Source organism: Cebus imitator, unplaced genomic scaffold (assembly GCF_001604975.1).
Source record: "Cebus imitator isolate Cc_AM_T3 unplaced genomic scaffold, Cebus_imitator-1.0 Scaffold1, whole genome shotgun sequence".
In the NCBI taxonomy this organism is placed as follows: domain Eukaryota; kingdom Metazoa; phylum Chordata; class Mammalia; order Primates; family Cebidae; genus Cebus; species Cebus imitator.
This window is the reverse complement of record NW_016107316.1, coordinates 15,298,083-15,318,911: the sequence shown is the minus strand read 5'-3', so window position 1 is coordinate 15,318,911 and position 20,829 is coordinate 15,298,083. Positions and strand designations below refer to the sequence as shown.

The 20,829-nt window shown below is 34.0% G+C and overlaps 1 protein-coding gene across 4 annotated transcripts in view; it reads left to right on the top strand.

Annotated features, from left to right (window-relative positions):
• Window positions 1–20,829, top strand: part of ATAD2B (ATPase family AAA domain containing 2B) — a 186,756-nt gene that overhangs the window by 128,701 nt on the left and 37,226 nt on the right. For 3 of the 4 annotated variants that reach the window (XM_017526643.2, XM_037737676.1, XM_017526657.2), the window contains exons 18-21: window positions 2,029–2,215; window positions 12,947–13,132; window positions 17,135–17,270; window positions 19,843–20,039. In XM_017526643.2, coding sequence (XP_017382132.1) covers window positions 2,029–2,215; window positions 12,947–13,132; window positions 17,135–17,270; window positions 19,843–20,039 — 706 coding nt within the window. The remainder of the gene's footprint in view (window positions 1–2,028; window positions 2,216–12,946; window positions 13,133–17,134; window positions 17,271–19,842; window positions 20,040–20,829) is intronic. The other variant, XM_017526651.2, reaches the window with a different exon arrangement.

Sequence of the window (20,829 nt, the reverse complement as noted above, 5' to 3'; positions counted from 1 at the left end):
ACAAAGCAGCTACGCAGGGCAAAGCGGCGCCGGCCGGCCGCGCTGGCCGAAACAGCCACGCTGGTGACCTGTGGAGTTCCTCCGCCTGGGAATTTCCTAGTCTGTGGGCAATAAAAATGCGGCGTCCACTCACCCTCTGCGCTTTCACTGGGAGCTGCAATCCTGAGCTGTTCCTAAACGGCCATCTTGGATCGAGATCAGGTTATACAACTTTATAGCTAACCTCTATGAGCCCTGGTTTCTCATCTGTTTAATAAAGTGAAACTATGTGTTTCACAGAATTGTTAAGAAAACTGAACAAGAAATCTCAATAAATTGCTTGCTACTAAACATGTTTGAATGCATTAAAATTGGTAGCATGTTTTCTTGATTATTCTTTCAGTTAAAGTTGTGAATAAGTTGAAACTCACCTCCTCCCAAAAATTCTTTTGGAATTTCAAATTGAAAATCCTACGTGTATAAAAAAACTAAATGGGTTAGGAAGAATTGACCTCTTTATATATTTAGTCTTTGTGTTCAGGCTCAGTTTCACTCTTTTCTTACAAAGACTATAATTTGATAATGTTTGTTTTACCTTTTTAACTTTTTTTTTTGCAGTTGTGAATAAGATTTCCTTTCCTTTTTCACATTGGTTTTTGATGATGTTTAAGAAATCTATTGATTTTTCTATTTCTTCTGTCTTGTTACTTTGCTGGTAGATTCTGATCGTTTTTGGTTGATTTCTTGGATTTGCTACTACATAGTCATATCAAATTTTTCCCTTTTTGATTTCTATTAATTGCATTTTAAATTTGCTTTATTCTTACTGCATTGGCTTAGAATGTCTAGTACTACCCACAGTGAGAGTAAACTTTGTCTCATTTGTTATTTTAATGGTGCTATAGAATCTTGAAATTAGAAGTCAAGTTTGATTTAATATATTTTCCTTCTTTGGTATGGGGCTTTAGATGTCATCTTTTGGAAGGAGTTTATATATATATATACGTATATATATATATGTATATATGTGTGTATATATATGCGTATATATATATAAATTTGTTATTTTAAAAATTGTGGTTGTTTTAGTTTGTTCCTGCTGCTATAACAAAATACCTTAAATGGAGTAATTTATAAACAACATAAATTTATTTATTTATTTGTTTATTATACTTTAAGTTCTGGGATACATGTGCAGAATGTGCAGGTTTGTTACATTGGTATGCATGTGCCAGGTGGTTTGCTGCACCCATCAGCTTGTTATCTATATTAGATATTTCTCCTAATGCTATCCCCTACCATCCCCCCACCCAACCTGCCCCCTAACAGGCCCCAGTGTGTGATGTTCCTCTCCCTGTGTCCATGTGTTCTTATTGTTCACCGCACACTTATGAGTGAGAACATAAACAACATAAATTTATTACTCACAGTTACGGAGGCCGGAAGTCTAATATCAAGGTTCTGGCAGATTTGGTGTCTGGTGAGGGATTGGTTTCTACTTCTAAGATGATGCCTTGAATGCTCCTTCCTCTGGAGGGGACCAACAGCGTCCTCACAAGGCAGAAGGGATTGATGGGACTAGCTAGCTAGTTGTATTATCAAAGGGCTTGATAATATAACTCATCCATTCATGAGGGCTGACCTGACCCCTTATGACTTAATCACCTCCTAAAGGCTCTGCCTGTTAATTGAATCATACATTTGGAATAATCTTCAGATCTATCTATCTGTCAAAAAAGTAAGATTCTTTAACCTTGGGTAATTAATAACTAAATGATACTGGAGTTTAACGCATCTTCAATTTAATAGATATGGTATGATAGCAGGAATACCAAGGTTATTTTATTTTAAAGTGGATTTTATACTTTTATATTTTGGTTATTAATATGATCAGCGATATCAACATTTTAAAAGTATGATTAATGAAAAATAATAAAATAATATAGGAAAGTTCTGTTAATTTGGAGTTAAATTGTTTTAAATAAAAAATTTTGCTGAGATTTCATATCAGAATGTATGATTTTGAAATATGTTTTACATGTATTACAGGTCACCATATCATCAGCCAACCTCTTACAGGCCACGGTTATTGCTATCTGGAGAACGGGGCTCAGGTCAAACTTCTCACCTTGCTCCAGCACTTTTGCACACTCTAGAAAGATTCTCTGTGCATAGACTAGATCTCCCAGCACTTTATTCAGTTAGTGCCAAAACACCTGAAGAGTCATGTGCACAGGTAGGTTTGTACCACATCAGAGCACTTCCAACTTTCTTGTTGCTTATATTTTGATAGTGTTTCTAGTGTGTAGTGTTTATAGATAAGTTTTTTTTCAGAGTACGATATGAATATTAACTTATTGTTGGTTATTAGCATTCTAATAGTGTGAAGGATCCTTTTGATGCATACAGTTTTTTTAAGTGAGCTTATTGTTAATACCCTATTTCATTATGCATTGTAGAAAGGGTGTTTATTTTGCCTTTTTCTGATCCTCTGTTCAAAGCTGTGGTCTCAGAGCAGTTTCAGACTTCTGTCTTTTCTTAGAGCATTATAGAAAGGAAAATGATATCCAATTCGAGATATCAGGATTTAATATTCATGTTAAATGAATATTAAATATCAGAGTAGTGAGAGCAGTTCAAAAATTATAAATATTTGTATTGATAGTTTTATGTTTGATATTTAGTTTTCAACTATTCTGTATTTACTGGTTTGTGAAGCAAAGTTCTAGAGGGCTTGTTTATATTTGTTGAGGTTGCGTTATATATAACCATGGAGTATTACGTGATATTGAAACTAGGGATGAGGGCAGTACATTTTTTGAGCCAAGGGACCATGTCTAAGCCGTTTTTGTAACTCTGACAAGGTATCCAGCTGATAGTAAGTGGTCATTAAATGTTTGAATAATAATGTTTCAAATAAATAAATTAGAGGAACGCCGCTTTGTACTTAGATACTTATCCTACTTTTAGAGTTAGATAACTGGAGTAGTAACACTTAAAACATTTCACACAATTTTTTTTTTTCCCAGTTACATTTTCCAGACACTTAAGACATATACTATAATTATCTAATTGAAAGCCATTTCTTACATTGTAGCAAGAAATATGCAGTTTTTAAACAATTCATGGTAGGATTGATTTAGATTCTCTTTTACTCACAATTCTCTGGATATACACACCCTACAAGCACTTCATCACTTTTAAAGCCCTATTTAAAGGTTTCTTTCCAAAATCCCTGAATTAAATGCTATCTACCCGTATTTTGCTCCCAGTTTGACTCATTTAACCTATCCTGGGTGTTTTCCAATAATGTTGATTTATATGTTTGCTCATATTTTTCCTTTTTAAAGAGACAAGATTACTGCAGGTTGTATGCAAGTAAGAGAATTACTCAGTAGCATTTAAAATAAATCCAAATGATTTACTAGAAAAATATAAATCAACAAAATTGGCCCCAGAGAAGAGAGAATCCAAACAATCACCGTGGAAGAAGAAATTCAGCAAGTATCTTAAAACCACTAAACATAGCTGATTTCACAAATGAATTATTTTAATTTTAAAGGATAAGATTATTTTGATGCTAGTCAAACTGTTCCAAAGCATAGGAATAGGAGGAAAGCTATGAAATTGGCAAAACCAACAATATCACATCTTTCAGGAAAATACAAAATATAAACTGTAGACTAATCTCATGTAAGCAATGACCGTAAAGAAACTATTACAAATGAAATCTAGTAGCACAGCAAACCAATAATATAGCATTACTAAAGCATGCAAAATTAATTCAGTTAGACATTGAGAAATATAAGTATTGGAAAGAATACATTAAATTTGTATTTGCCTATGATATGATTAATTATATGGAAGACTTACAGTATCAACTAAAAAATGATGAAAGACAATAAAGGAATTTCGTAAGGTGGTTACTTTCAAAGTTAATGTTTTAAAACGATAGCTTTCTCTTATAAATGCTACAATGTTAGAAATATAATGGAAGAAGAGGTCCCAATTAAAATAGCAACTAAGTTTACCTAGGAATTAGCAGAAACAATTTGAAGGGACTATGAGAAGAAAAGTAAAAGTTTCTGGGGGAGACAGTTGAATATATGAAAGACATACCTTATTTGTTTCCCAACCAAAGGCCAGAGAAGCCCCCCACCAGGAATGTTCTCTACCTTTTATGGTACCATCAATCTTCTCGGAGGGAAGAAGCCATCTGTATTAAGGAAGCCAGAGCTGGTCTAGTCTCATGTATTCTTTCCATATCCCTAAAGTAAATATATCTTTAGGGATTTGGCACTTGGGTCTCAAACTAAGCAGACTTCAAAATTCGGTTGTCTCAAAGTAAAATCTCTGCCTTGAGATCTGAGGAGCTTATTTTGTAAACCAAAAGCTAATAATTTTGTTTGTTATCTTCATTCTTCTGATCAACTCTTTTGAGGGAGGAGGGTTGGGATGTTCTACATAGATAAATTTCAAATATATTTGATTGGGCAGTTAAAAATCTATTGAGCATTCAACTTCTTATGTGAATGTACTTCTAGTGTGTGCATGTGTGTGTATGCACTACTATCTATATATTAATAAATGGCAAGCTTAAATGGTTTCTCTGCTTTAGATATCAATTACATGTCAGTATTCTCATCACCTCTTACTCTCAGCTCCCATGATCTGATTATTGCTGCAGATCTCTGCATTGGGGTGAACCACTATAGGAACAAGAAAGTCTGGGGATTTGGGATGGGTATATATCCATGAATATTTCACAGTGCCATCTCTGTAGAGAGCCATGCCTGGCTAGAATACTTGTGGTGACTTTGTACTAATGATAATGTTGTGTTAATACTTGTAGCTTTGGAGGAAGAAGCACACCTTGTTTGTAATTACTGTACTAAACTTCTTAAATTCAGAGTGTAAACTAAAGTTAAATTATGCAGATTAAAATCTCAGTTGTGGTTGTGACCTTGGGCAAGTTGCTTAACACCCTGAGCCTTAATACTCTTATCTGTGAAATGGAGATGACACCATGAGGTTATCAAACAGGCTTGACACATAGTCCTCAACAAAAGTTAGTTATAATCATGTTTATTACTACTACCATTGCTGCCACTGCTACTGCTTACAGCTAATGAATGGTAAGACTTAAAATTAAAAGCCTGTAAGGTTTTTTCTTAAATTAATGTATAAATTAAGTACACTTCGAATTATAATCTCCTCAAAACTTAGGGGGAGAAGTTAAAAAAAGAGAGTTCTGTGTTTCTTCTAGAAAATAAATAAGAGAGTAGCAAGGAGAATTCTAGAGGAAAAGTGTCACTAGGGGGCCCTACCAAAATTTTAAGGGTGTAATAGAGTTACAGTAATAAAGAATGTGTGCCTGTGCAAGAATAGACGAAGTAATAGAACAGAAGAGACAATTCATGCTTAGATTTGTAGACTTTGATGGTGATGACCATAATGACGATGACACTTCATATCAGTAGATAGAAGAAATGGATTATTTACCAAATGGTCTTGGAAAACTGGTAAGATCCTCCAATAGGGGAAAAAGCAAAACAAAATAAAACAAGGGTTTCCTACCTTTTTCTATAGCCTAAAATAAGTACTATAAAAGTACTAGAAGAATTCACAGGGTCAGTGTATTTATTATCTTAGGTGTGAAAGTAATTTCTAAAAGCAATGCACAAAAGCTAGAAAGATATGAAGGAATTTGATTATATAAAATTAAAAGATATGAAGAAATTTGATTTTATAAAATTTTAAATTACATCTGGCAAAAAGCATTCTTTAGATTAAATTAATAGACATAGCCTGGGAAAAAGTGTATTTATAGCAGGTATGTTGAGAACAAATTTCCTAAATATGGAAAGATATCTTAAAATCAGTAAGAAGAAAGAATAGCAATCTAACATAAAGACTGGCAAAATAGAAACATGCCATTTATGGGGGAAAAGAAAAAGCAACCAATAAAAATGTGAAAAGATTCTAAGACTCACTTAAGTGAAAATAAAGTATCAGACTTGTTTAAAAAAAAGTTTGATAATGCCATGTTGGAGATGTGGAATGCTCATATTGACTTAGTGGAAATGTAAATTTATTTAATGATTTTGGAATGTAATTTGGCACCATCTTTTAAAATTTCAAGTACTACAGTGGTGTAGTGTGGGAAAAGAAAATGCAATTTCAAGTACATTTACCTTTTGACCCAGGAATTCTATGTTTAGGATTTTTTTCTAAAGCTACGTTAGCTACAAGTATTCAATGCTAAATGAACAGGGATGTCTATCACTGCCTCATGTGTAGTTGCCACACAAAACATAAAGGCAAACAAACTGAATATCCCTTCATGTGGGGCCAGCTAAAATTAGTTACGGTGTATCTTGACATAAAAAGGAGCCCTATCTAGCCACTAACACAAATGAGGTAGATTTACATGGGCTGATACGGAAAAATGAAGGCGACATTGGTGGAAAAAGCAAGTATCCTAAAAAACTGTTAATCACGGTTGCTTTGGCTTGGGGAGAAGGAATCTGGAGGATTGGGTAATGTGTGAACTTTGCCTTTTTAGTTTATGTTATACTATTTGAAAAATTCTCTTTTTGGAAGTTTTTATTTGACTATATCAAGCAAACTAAAGATTAAAAAAATCACTTTGAAAGAGAAATATTTTGAAAGTGAGAAAGGTTTTTAAATTTTTGTTTATAGTTCCTATGGCTAATATGTATATATATTTACAAACATTAGCAATCTAATAGTTTAATGTTATTTAAGTAAAGGTAAGGAAACATTTAGGAAGCATTGTAGTGAACTATATATTGATGTTATAGGGTTTTTTTTTTTTTTTTTTCCTGTTTTCTTTCATGATGTCATTCTGTATACTTCTTGGCTTTTACTACTTTTTGTTTTGGTGCAGAGGAGAGAGATATCACTTGGTAGTGAAAAACAACAAAAACTTAATGTTATTTTGGTTGTATTTCACTTTCTCTAGTACATTAAGGCATCTCATCTTCTCAGTTTATACCTAAGAGCTTCTGTGTTAGAAGTCGAGCTTACTCTAGATTGACCCCAGCTGAGTCATGATGTACAGTCATGATAGCAGATACCCAGACTCTGAACACTGGCCAGAGACCAGATGCCTTGGTTAATCTGTGATTATATGTATCTTAAGTGCATATTTAAAATTATTTTGTGTTCATAAATATAACACTGTCTTTTTTTTTTTAACAAATTCTGCAAAAATAGGCTGTTATGTAACAGGAATTTTTAAATAATTGGTAGAGGTTGGCAAACCAGGTTATAAGTGGGTACAAAAGCCCTAGGGAAGAGAGTACATGAGTCAGGTGGTGAAACACTGGAAATATTTTTAAAGATTCTCTTTTCTTCTGTTCTATATTCCTTTTCTTTTCTTCCTTTTTGCTTCACCTTTCTTGGAAGCTGGTCCTCCTGTACTCAGAGTTATCTCTCTAAATTGGTGTATAATATAAGGGTTTAGTCTATGATAAGTTATTCTCGCATGTTTTCTCTTTTCCCCAGGCTCTAAAATACTTAATATAAATTAAGTTGGGTATTTAATAGTGTAACATGAACATGAAAGGCAATCTTAAAGGGAAGAAGTCTTAAATCACCTTTAAAGGGCTGTATTTATGTGTGTAGTAAGGTGGAAGACCCCTACTTGATATTACTTATACTGTGGGGATCATGCTTCTGTCCTTTAAAATATACATGGACAAGAATATTCATGACAGAGCTTTCTTTTCTCCTTCTGACGGACTCAGCTATTGATTAATATTACCAGTTGGAGTGAAAACTGGCAGAGTTAGTGTCTACTGTATTAAAAAGCAATGTTTTCTTATTGTTTCTTAAAATTTAGTGTGCATAAGAATCACCTGGGTGTACTTATAAATGTTTCTGATTTTCTGGCTCTACACCTGTAGATTTGTGATTCATTCAATTTAGGATGAGTCTCAGGAATCTGTACTTTGTAAAATGCGTCTCAGGTATTACTATTCTAGGTCTTCAATAGCTCTCACTTTGAGCTATCATACTTTAACTGGTCCCTAGACGTTAGTCCAACGTTTATTACTGAAACAAATTTGCATGGGGGTGTGTGTGTACACACATATGATATTGAGCATTTCACAGTCTTCTAAAGGCTTTGGAAGGAGAATGAGAACTCTTGGCATAGCCTGAAAGATTTATAGTTGCCCCCTTAAGTTCACAAGTAATTATTGAGTCCTACAACAAGACAGGAAATGTTAATTATGGGTAGTAAAAGATCTTTGGTATTAACACTCTTAAAAAACAAAACAAAACTATGATTCTCCTTTTCTGACATACTCAAATATAATTTTTGCCTCTTGTATATTTCTGTTGTTGATTTAGAAAAAAGGGACTAAGTATGCTATATTTTATATTTTTAATTATTAGAGAGGTTTGATTCAATTAATACATTTATATATGGTCTTTGAAAAGCTTTGGAGTTTAGGTACTGTGTGGTGTTGGGAATAATTTCTAAAGGTGAATAAGGTCTTTTCTTGGTGAAAATTTAAATGCATTTCTTTCCCCGGAAAGAAATTATTACCTAGAATTTCCCAGGGGATGCTCTTTTTGATCGGCATGAAGGTATTAATGTACTTTCTTGTGTGTATACTTTGGATGCCCTTGTGTTTGTGCTTTTAGGTTTCTGGGTTTCTCTATAGCAGTCTGTGTATACTTTGAATGCTTTTGTGTTTGCTCACTTGGGTATCTGAGTTTTTCCATAGGAATACTTCTTTTTTTTTTTGGTTGTAGACAAGTTAAATTATCCTGACCTGGAGTGTATCACACTTACTGAAATTCTTGAAGTCTTTAGGGAATGAAAATATTAAAAAAGGAATTTAAGTGATTTAATTTTCATAAAATGCTAATTTGTGTTACTGCCATAGTTCAGAAACTAGTACAGATGTGTTTTATAACAGGCTGATTTTGTGTGCATGTAAAGAAATTTGTACCTTACTTATTGAATCCCAAATCTTTAGAATTCAGACAGTGCCTTCTTTTCACAAGAGATTCTCAGTAAATCTTAGGTAAATGGAATGTAAATAAAGGGATAGAAATGGTGTAAAGCCACCAGCAATGCACAAATATTATTTATTTTAATAGTTTCTGATAGCATGGCACAAAGAATTAAACTTATTTTAATTTTTATAAAAAACACTGAGGATGTTTTAGCTCCCAAGATTTTTTTTTTACCGTGCTTTATAATTTTAATATATTTATAATACTATTAAGTGACTGAGACGAGTTCCGGAAGTTTCTTGATGACATAAAGTTGTTTCCCTCTTTCCTATATTGCCCCCTTTAGGCAAGTAAAGTGATACTGGCTTTGAGCTTTCTGCTTTATTCACATTTGTGTTTAAAAGTTTTCTAGTTTTCACTTTCTAAAGAAAATGGCTTGTCGTAGGACTATAAATTCTTAATGTAAAAATACAGTGAATTTTCATGGACGGAACATTTTAATTTGATGGCTAAAATGCTGACTTCAAAGTTTAGCTTTTGAGATGATTAGAACTCTTGTAAGTGCAGTTTATATCATGAGTGCTTCCTTCTATGGATACTTCTAACTTCAATGGCCTGATTTTTGCCTTAAATGTTTTTAATATTTAGAGGAAGTAGTTTGTGATTTTTTTTAAAATAAAGAAAGTTTAAAAAAATTAGTTATATAAGGTCCTTATGATGTCCATGGCAAGAAGGAGATCAGAAGGAAATGGAGTATAATGTTGTAATAAAGAATCAAAATGAACAGTTCACATATGTTGGCATTTGTTCATTTTACTGTGCAAGAGTGCTGGTCATGTCAAAGGTGTTTTGAAACGGTTGGTTCAGTAATTTGGCCTACTGTCTTTTTTTTTTCTATAACAGTTTTTCTGTTTTCTACTACACCTTGCACATCCACCAATCCAAGACACCCTATAGGTGAGTATTTTTCTAGTTCTCAAATGGCATCACTTGTTCCCAAGCCAGTTGCCGCTTCATTGAAATTAGGCTATATTTTTCTACTCTGAATTATCTGGTATTTGATTTCACAGAGTGTATTTTACTCCATACTTTAAAAGTTACCAGCAAACTGCTGAAGAGCTGTTTTTATTTTATAGAAAAAAATCATAATAGGATTAAACTTTTTTTCCCTGTTGCTCATACTCTAAGAACTTTTAAATGTTAAACTCTGTTCTTTTTGAATTTTTATTACAAAATGGGAATTAGAACAGATTGGTTATAAATTTAAAGAAAATATAAAAGTTTATTTTAATATTCTAAGATAACATAGAATAAGAAATTAAAAAGAAAGCTTGTTTTAGTAGTGCTTTTTAGTTTTTGTAGAAATTAAGGATGGCTTTTAACTAAAGGCTGCGGAGAAAAATTACAAAAATATTTCATACATATTGGTATTTCATGTAGTTAGGTTAATTCTCAATTCATGTAATTATGCACTCATAGATCAGAAAGGCAAAGTCTTTTTATTTTTTCATGTTCATCTTAGACTTGCCTGATTTTATTCCCCTATAGATTTTCAAATATAGTTTAATTTTTTTTTTTTTTTTCAAGAAGGACATTTTCCTAAAGACTTTGGAAGTAAAAAGTTTCCAAATTTTTGTATTGGGTCAGTAGGATGTCACATTCAATTTGTTAATTTTGAGAAGATGAGAAGAAAATAAGAAATAAATTTTTTGAAAATGTGGAATTTCTAAATTTTTTAATAGGCTCAATATGATATGTTCAATTTGTTAGTTTTGAGACAATTGGAGGAAAAAAGAAATAGAAAAAAACAAACCTCAATTCTTAGAGCTGGTGATGATTGTATGTAGTTCACCCTTGCAAATACAGTTAAGACACCTGTAGTTAACTTCTAACTCTGTCACATTATTCTCACCTAACCTTTTGTTGCTGTAATCATCCTCTTTGATACTTGTTAATAGTTCTCAACACATGTTCCTGGAAAATCTAACATAGAAGTACTAGAATGAAAGGAAAAGTTTCATTTTTTAAAGGCATGTTTTCCTATCTCTCTCATACCCTGGGCATATATGTGGTAACTTGCATGGCCGAATTAAGTGATTGGTTTTGTGAGGTTCCTTAGTAGCCTATAGCTGGTTAGTCTTTTTCATATGATCACCTTTCTTTCCTTCCTGACTCTCTCTCGTTTTACCAGCACAGAGCGGGGAACTGGAAAGTAACAAAAGGAGCTTGTCACTGTTTTCCACATAACCATGCCTGATTTGGGTGGCATGTAATTTTTTTTTTTAAATAAATGCCTCAGTTGCCTTTGTGCCTCTGCATGGTTCCTTCCTTTTGCCAATATTTATGCTTGTTTTTCTCTTACGAATTTTCTACAAGAACTTTGGAAAAAAAAATCCTTGGATTTCCAAGATCCAGGATAGGAGGGTACGTGTTTGCAGAAAAGGTCAAAATTTGAGAGTCCTGAAGGAGTTGTACTGTACAACTGTTCTGGATTGGTGGATATGCAAATATTAAGAAAGGGAAGGAGCAAATATTACTTTTGATGTGAGTGATCGTAACATATACATTTTTTCCAATTTTCATTTGAGAGCCTCTTTCATCTGGTTTATTACTGAATTGGCAGTACAATTTATTTTACACAGAAGATTTAAAGCTGTATAAATATGCTATTAAAAATATATGGAAGTGGTAAGCTTATTCATTAAAGAAAAATAATAACTTTTGATTCTTAGAGTAGTTTCAGATAATTGCAATCATTTTAAATATTAAATTCTTTTTTTTTTTTTTTGAGATGGAGTCTCTACTGTTTCCCAGGCTGGAGTGCAGTGGTGTGATCTCAACTTACCACAATCTCTGCCTCCCAGGTTCAAGAGAATTCTCTTACCTCAGCACTCAGGACTACAGGCATACACCACCACACCTGGCTAATTTTTTTTTAGTAGAGATGGAATTTCACCACGTTGGACAGGCTGGTCTTGAACTCCTGACCTCAAGTGATCTGCCTGTCTTGGGCTCCCAAAGTGCTGAGATTAGTCGCAAGCCATTGCACCTGGCTAAATTCTTATTTCTATGTGTTGTATATTATATAGGCTAATTGAAATGTGTTAAAAATAAGGGAAAATAAGTAGACTATTTTAGGAGCAAAATTCTCAAAATGGAAGAAAGTCAGATTTTTATAACTAAACTTGTTAAAGAAAATGAGAGATGTCCTGTTAACATGTCAGGATTTGTTGATGGGCTATTAAAGCGTTGACTTAATATGTAAGGGACATTAATTCAGCTTGGCAGCTTACTAGTAGCCAACTTGGTCCCTATTGATGTGTGTTGGCAGGGCGTGATTGAAACTATGGTTAGGACTCTTTTTAACACCTGAGGAAAACTTCATTTTGTATTTTCTAACAGTGGAGTGTCTCAGAGCTCTTTGCTAATTTGCTCTTTAGATAAGTCAGAGTATTTTGTGACTATTTTATAAGATAATGGAAGGAGGTGAATTACTGGTTCAACAGGTAGTTCATTAATTTTGAGCTCTAGAGTGGTATATCTTGGTTAAAATGATTATTTAATTTATATGCTGTATCGTTTTAGTCAAGGCACTCAAAAATATAAGCTATGTTCTTTGTGTAAAGCTCACTAATATTACATGAGTGACATAGGTGCATGTTTATCTCTTTGCAGCATATTTTATAGTAGTGTTTTGCTTTATTATCTTTACATGCTAGATAAGTAGAGCAATGTGATACCTTCCACTGTTGATATATACCTATTAGGAATAATTAAAGGGCAAAACATTTTTTTTGGTGGGGCAGGGGTAGATTGAAGTTGTATAAGGCTTGTGCATCATATCTTGAACTAAAATTTTGAGGCTGAAACTAATGACTGTAATACGCCTGACATATTTCATATATTTGGAGATAACTGGGTAAACTTTAATCAATTTGAGTTGTTTAATGTTGGTTTTTATTTCCTTAATTAGATTTTTCGTGAAGCTCGAAGAACAGTACCTAGCATTGTTTACATGCCTCACATTGGGGATTGGTGGGAAGCTGTCAGTGAAACTGTGAGAGCAACTTTTCTGACACTGCTACAAGATATACCATCATTTTCACCTATATTTTTATTGTCTACCTCTGAAACTATGTACAGTGAACTGCCTGAAGAGGTAAGAACTGATTAAATATTTATCTTTCCTTATTATATTGTTCTAAAATAGGTCACCCTGTGAATTGGACATCTTTTAATTATTATGAAATCAATACTGTCAGGGTTTATATCCTGGCTGTAATTGATTATTAGCTGTATGATGTAGGCAAGTTATTGTTTTAAGTTTTAATTTCTTTTTTAGTATAGTGGTATTATAGTGGTAATTATCTCAATCTTTATAACACCACTGAGGAATATCACTATACTATAATACCACTATGTGTATGTATGTGTATATATATGTATGTATGTGTGTGTGTGTGTGTGTGTGTGTATATATACATATATGTATGTGTGTCAGGTTCTGTTCTAAGCATAAATTATCTCAATCTTTATAACGCCACTGAGGAATACCACTATACTATTCCTCAGTGATGTTATAAAGATTGAGGTAATTTATGCTTAGAACAGAACCCGACACACACACACACACACATACATACATACATACATATATACATATCACACATACATACACAGATTCAGCATCTCTAATCCAGAAATCCAAAACCTGAAACTTCTTTGAGTGCTGACATGAAGCCACAAGTGGAAAATTTGGCACCTGACCTCACGTGATGGGTTGCAGTCAAAACTTTGTTTCATGCACAAAATTATTAAAAGCATTGTATAAAATTACCTTCAGGTTATGTATATAAGGTTTTCATGAAACATAAATGAATTTTCTTTAGACTTGGGTCCCATCCCCAAGATAATCTCATTATATATATATGCACATATTTTAAAATCTGAAAAAGTTTGAAATCTGAAACATATCTGGTCTCAAGCATTTTGGAAAAGAGATACTCACCTTTCTAAGAAAATAATGGTTATATCACCATCAATTATATCCTTCTCATCCTAATCATTTAATGAGATTTGACCTTGCAGCTCTTTTATTAATAGCATGTTAACTTGAATGCTATTACTAATATGTGTATTTTTCAAGTCTGAAATCTAGCTTTGAGTTCAAATCAAAGGTAAAATCACAATTGATCAGTATCAGTGGAATGAAAGGCAACTCACAGGTTAGGAGAAAATATTTGCTAATCATATAGCTGACAAACTCCTACAACAGAATAACAACAAAACAAACGTTCAAAAATAAGCAAAGGACTTGAAAAGACATTTCTTTAAAGAAGATATACAAATGGACAATGAGCATATGAAAAGATGCTGAAAATCACTAATCATTAAGGAAGTGTCAGTCAGAATCACAATCGGATACCACTTCATTCACGTTAGATGGCTGTTATTAAAAATAACAGAAATTAACAAATGTCGATGAGGATATGGGAAAATGAGAACCTTTTTGCATTGCTGGTGAGAATGTAAAATTGTATGGCCACTGTGGAAAACAGTATGATATTATCTTAAATATATAATTGTCATATGATCCAGCAAATCAAATTCTGGGTACACACCCAAAAGAATTGAAAGCAGAGACTTGAACAGGTATTTGTACATCCATGTTCACAACAGCATCATTCACAGTAACCGAAAAGTAGAAACATCCTCAGTGTCCATTGACAGTTGAAAGGATAAATAAAATGTAGTATATACAATGGAACATTGTTTAGCCTTAAAAAGAAGGAAATTTTGATGCATGTTGCAACGTGCATGAACCTTGATGACATTATGCTAAGCGAAATTAGCCAGTCATAGGACAAATTTTATATAATTCCTTTTATATGAGGTTCCTTAGAGTATATGTAATTGAATGATAAGCAGGTGAAAAGATGCTCATTATTAGTCATTCAGGAATGAAATACCACTGCAACCCACTACAACATAGGTTGATGCAAGAGTAATTGCATGTTTTGCCATTAAAAGCCATCAAAGACATGCTTCTTCACCAACCTAATAACTATTAATAAAAAAGACACAATACCAAGTATTGGCAAAGATGTATAAACTGGAGTCCTTATATACTGCTGGTGGGATTGTAAAATGGTGCAGCCACTTTACAAAGTTAAACATAAATTTATGGTATGACTCAGCAATTCCATTCCTAGTTATCTACACAAAAGATATGAAAACAGGCCAGGTGTGGTGGCTCACGCCTGTAATCCCAGCACTTTGGGAGGCTGAGGCAGGCAGATCATGAGGTCAGGAGATCAAAACCATCCTGGCTAACACAATGAAACCCCGTCTCTACTAAAAAAAAAAAAAAAAAATACAAAAAATTAGCCTGGTGTGGTGGCACTTCCCTTTAGTCCCAGTTACTCAGAAGGCTGAGGCAGAAGAATCTCTTGAACCAGGGAGGTGAAGGCTGCAGTGAGCCAAGATCGTGCCACTACACTGCAGCCTGGGTGACAAGTTCTAAAACTTGATTGTGATGGCTGCACAACTGTAAAATTTACTGAATATTATTGAACTGTTTTTTCAAAAAAAAAGTTTAATGAGAAATATTGGAAGGTGTGCCTAAGTGAAGGTTAGGGAAGGCATCACACAGAGGGCATCAGCTAGAGTGTTTCATTAAAGAAGGGGTTAGGAACAAGTGAATAGTATGTATCACAACCAGTGTGAACCAATGTGAAAGAGAGCAATGATTTGTTCTGGGAATTATGAAAGGCTTGTCTTCGGTATAGCATGAGATTTGAGGCTAGGACTGTCAGAAAATAAGGTTAGGAGTGAACTTAGAGAAGTATAATCTATCCCACTTATGTTGGATTCTAAGCTAACCACTAATCCATATTTTCAGTGTCATGGTGTCATCTTTGCATACTAGTGACCTTTTTTTTTTTATTTGCAGTTTCCAATTTGACATGGGCTGGGTAACAAAATCACAAGCTTAACTTTCAGTACGTGCTTATTAGGCATTGCTAAATACCCATCACTGGGATAGGTATAGGAAAACAGATGAATAAGAAGTGGTCTCTTTTCTCAGGGAGTTTGATGTCTAGAAGGTAGAAGGTAGACATTCAGAAAAACATAAAAATTAAATACCATATTTAATGCCATAGTAGAGAAATTTGGATGAGGTAAAGAGGATTTAAACAGCATTTCTTGGAAGGTGGACACCTGGGGTCAAAGTCTTCATAGAGTATGTAAACAGAAGAGGCGGATAATCACCAAGATGGAAATGAAGGATATGAGAATAATAGGCTTAATTTTTTTTTTAGAGTGTGTTATGGAGCATAAACTAGAGCAGAGGTATAGTTTATTTGCAGTGGAACCAGGATTCTAGAGATTACAGTGAAGTAGGTTTTGTAGGGAAAGAACACAGGAAGGGAAGTCAGTGGATAGGAAATACAAAGAAATACAAGGATAAGAGATGGCAGCATTGACCAGGCACGGTGGCTCACGCCTGTAATCCCAGCACTTTGGGAGCCTGAGGCGGGTGGATCATGAGGTCAGGAGTTCAAAACCAGCCTGGCCAACATGGAGAAACCCCATCTCTACTAAAAATACAAAATTAGCCAGGTGTGTGGCACATGCCTGTAACCCCAGCTACTCGGGAGGCTGAGGCAGGAGAATCACTTGAACCCAGCTACTCGGGAGGTGGAGGTTGTGGTGAGCCAAGATCACACCATTGAACTCCAGCCTGGGCAAAGAAAGAAAGAAAGAAAGAAAGAAAGAGATGGCAGTGTTAACATTCTTCCAGCTCTCTATTGTAGGTTGTAAGTAATTACTTCTCAGCTCTTATGTAAAAGCTGTTTGAGATTGTTGCCATCTGTTAGAACCAGCTATCCTTTTTGCTATTATCTAATGACTCTTACTAGATATATAGTATCATTCATTAATGACTTGGGCAACTGGACATTCTTCCACTTCTTTTTAGCCCGTGTGGTTGAACCCTTCAACAGCATAGCCTAGGACTAGGTTAACTGTAACCCTACATGAATGTTCTGTGAATATTGAACATGATAATGGAAGATGAAGACATTGCAATTTGGTATAATATGTAAGCTTTTAATTCTCTATATATTTAATGTCTTTGTGTGTGTGTATATATGTGTAGGTTAAATGTATCTTTAGAATACAGTATGAAGAGGTCTTGTATATTCAAAGGCCTATTGAAGAAGACAGAAGAAAATTTTTTCAAGAATTGATTCTCAATCAGGCATCAATGGCTCCACCACGAAGGAAACATGCTGGTAAAGTTTGTAAAGCCTTTAGGAAAATGAGGGGGATGGAGTTAAGAAATGCCCTTTCTTGGAGTCAGGTTTTTTTGGCCCTTCCTTCATGGAAGTGAGGACAGTTTGTCAGGTTCTGTTTATCTTCAGATGGACATGTGGAAGTGTCCATTGTGTTCACCTAACTTGAGATTGGAAAGTATAGCCTTGGTAAAGTTTCACTAAACAGGACTTCTTATGACGTCAACCACATCCTCTAGTAGATTTCACATTATGGGGCTCAAAAAGTCATAGAAAAGTCTTCAGTTCTCTGTTTTAGTCACAGTAAGTACCCAGGACTTGAACTGGCAGGTTGTGAATGCCAGGTATTGTGCTCATTACTTTTTGGGCTGTGGTAGATTTGATGGGCTAAGAGCTGGTTAGAATATTTGCCATTTCTAGTTTATTTATTAATTTAGACCCATTACATTTAACATTTTATGCTAGTCATTTGAAAATCTATCCTGGCTTTGTTTTAAGTGTTAGATTTTTCTTGGGTTTGGACTCAAGAAGTTTAGACTCAAGAGTTGAGCTTTAAGAGTTACCTCAAAAATTGTCAGATTTCAGTTCCTTGACATAAGTAAGGGCTGCATTCTAAGTCATTCAAAAGAGATTTTTCTTTTCCTAATCTTAAAGATGTGTGAAGGATAAGATCTACTTGCTTAATCTTTCAGCCTCTTCTAGGAAGTAGCAATCCTATTTGGTAAAAATTTTTAAGCCTCTTTAACCTTGTTCTGTCTTTTATGTTTCTTAGAGTGCTTTTTGTAGGATACTCAATACATACCTCATCATTGTCAAGTCCTTATTTTTTCCATATTCTTTTTACTTTGTTTTTTTATTGGTTATATTAGCTAACATTTAATGATTTTATTGCTCTTTAGTGGCTCCTTTCCAAATTTTCTTGGTGTTTTAAAAATGAACACCTATTGGCCATCGTGGTGGTTCACCACTGTAATCCTAGCACTTTGTGAGGCTGAGGTGGGTGGATCACCTGAGGTCAGGAGTGTGAGACCAGCCTGGCCAACATGTTGAAACCCCGTCTCTAATAAAAATACAAAAATTAGCCAGGTGTGGTGATGGGTGCCTGTAATCCCAGCTGCTTGGGAGGCTGAGGCAAGAGAATTGCTTGAGCTTGGGAGGCCGAGGTTGCAGTGAGCCGAGACTGTTCCACTGCACTTCAGCCTGGGCAATAGAACAAGACTTCGTATTTAAAAAAAAAAAAAAAAGAACACCTATCAAATTGCTATATATGGTTTTTTTCCCTCCCAAAACCTTGGGAAATATATGTAAACTGTACCTTATTTATGTTTATTTTGTTGCTTCCTGTTAATCTAAATATTTCAAATATTTTGTTATGAAAATGATTTATTTCAATCTTTCATGCTTCTAGATATATTTTAATCTCATAGATCTGAATTTTCTATGTTTATGATTGATATAATTCTTTTTCAGTTGTTTCTATTGACTTTCACTTTTCATCTTAGGGACTATTTAGAAATCAGTGAAAAATATTTAGAATTTTACTTCTGAGCTTTAGTGTGATATCAGGGAAATCTTTTAAACGTAGAGAATGTTATCATTAGGAAAGTTAATACTTTACCTTTTAAGAAGATTTTTGTTTTTTCTTAAGGTAGATAGTGAGTACCATGGATTTTACATATAACACTTAGGACTGGTTTTCCATCTCCTTCATAACTGTGGAATTTTTTTAGTTCCTATTTTTTTTTGCTCCCTTCCAGCAGATGCCATTCACTATCCCTATTCTGTTGTACTCAGAATATGACAGCAGGAGACCTGCCTAAAATCATAATTCTATTGGGAACAGGAAGGAGCAAATAATTATTACTTGCCCATTATACTTTTTATGCATATAAAGCAATACCATTTTGAGAAGCATTTTTAAACAAGGTTGACTTAAGAAAATCAGAATATAGTACTTTTGTTGGAGATATTTGTGTTGATTTGAAGTATTTCTCATAAGTTATATGTAAATTTTCCAAATCAAATTATTTTGTTTTTTAGAGGGGTCTTGTGAGTTATTTTATAAAATGAAGCTATTCCCTTTTTGTTTCTATGCAAACTTTTACTTGCTGGATTTGCATGTTTTACACATATAGTCATGTGCTGTGTAATGATGTTTTGGTCAACAATGGACTGCATATACAATGGCAGCCTCATAAAATTATAATACCATATTTTTACTATACCTTTTCTATGTTTAGATACACAAATACCACTGTGCTACAATTGCCTGCAGTATCGAGTACAGTCACATGTTATACAGCTTTGTAGCCTAGGAGCAATAGACTTTACCATATAGCCTAGATACGTCGTAGGCTATACCATCTAGGTTTGTGCAGGTATACTCTTATAATGTTTACACAATGACAGAATTGCCTAACTGCACATTTCTTAGAATGTATCCCTGTTGTTAAGCAACACATGACTGTATTTGTAATTGTTGTCTTTAAAGAATTTGAGAGAATGCCAAAAATGTAATTGAGGTCCTGGCCCATCATGTTGGAGTCTTAACATCTTTTTCTGTTTTCTCTAGCTCTTTGCGCTATGGAAGTGCTTCCTCTTGCACTACCTTCTCCACCTCGTCAGTTATCAGAATCAGAAAAAAATCGAATGGAGGACCAGGAGGAAAATACCTTAAGAGAGTTGCGGTTGTTTCTCAGGGATGTAACCAAGAGGCTGGCTACAGATAAACGCTTTAACATCTTCAGCAAACCGGTGGATATTGAAGAGGTCTTGTTTCAGTAGTGTGCAAACAGTGAAGTTGAACTGGCTAAAAGAAAAAAATATTGACATCTTTTTTTGGAAGGAAAAAAAAGCAAAGGCATGGATGAATATTACCCCTAGCCTATAAAATTTTAATCCATGTGATAACTACTGATGTCATCAGCAAACATCTGGTGACTTGGATGAAATTAGTGACCAATTTATATATGTCCTTTTAGTAATTATTATTAACCTTTTTGGTCTCTTACTCTTCGATTTAAGAAGAGGATTAAAAGTTGCTTTAGTCAAATGTCCGTACTAGACTATTTTTATTCCAGGATAAATTCTACTCTCAAAGAGTATATTGGTATTAACCAATCAATATCAGTTAATATTGGCATTTTCCAAATTATGTATACCTCATCAAAAGAGGTAGCTAAAAAACCTGAAATTTCTTTGTCTTTCATATTTTGGAAATGCCTATGGCTGGGATGCTGTTTGAAGTTAAACATATTCTGTGCAACTAAATTATTTTTCTAAGGATTTTCTCTGCTCCCAGTGGAAAATTTCTCACTTATATGTGTATCGTTTGGTGTGCTTGTGGGAGCATGGTTTGTGATGATGAGAAAAGAAATTTTCCATTTGGGAATCTAATATTGTCAACTACATTTTTGGATTTTGTTTTATCCTGGGATAATGTAGTGTGTGGATGAATACAATGTAATCTTTACCAGCCTCCTTCTTATAGTTCAGACTCCATGTTTGAACAGCTTTGGTGTTTTTAGTTTTTTATTCTTTTCATTTCTTTTTTTTTTTT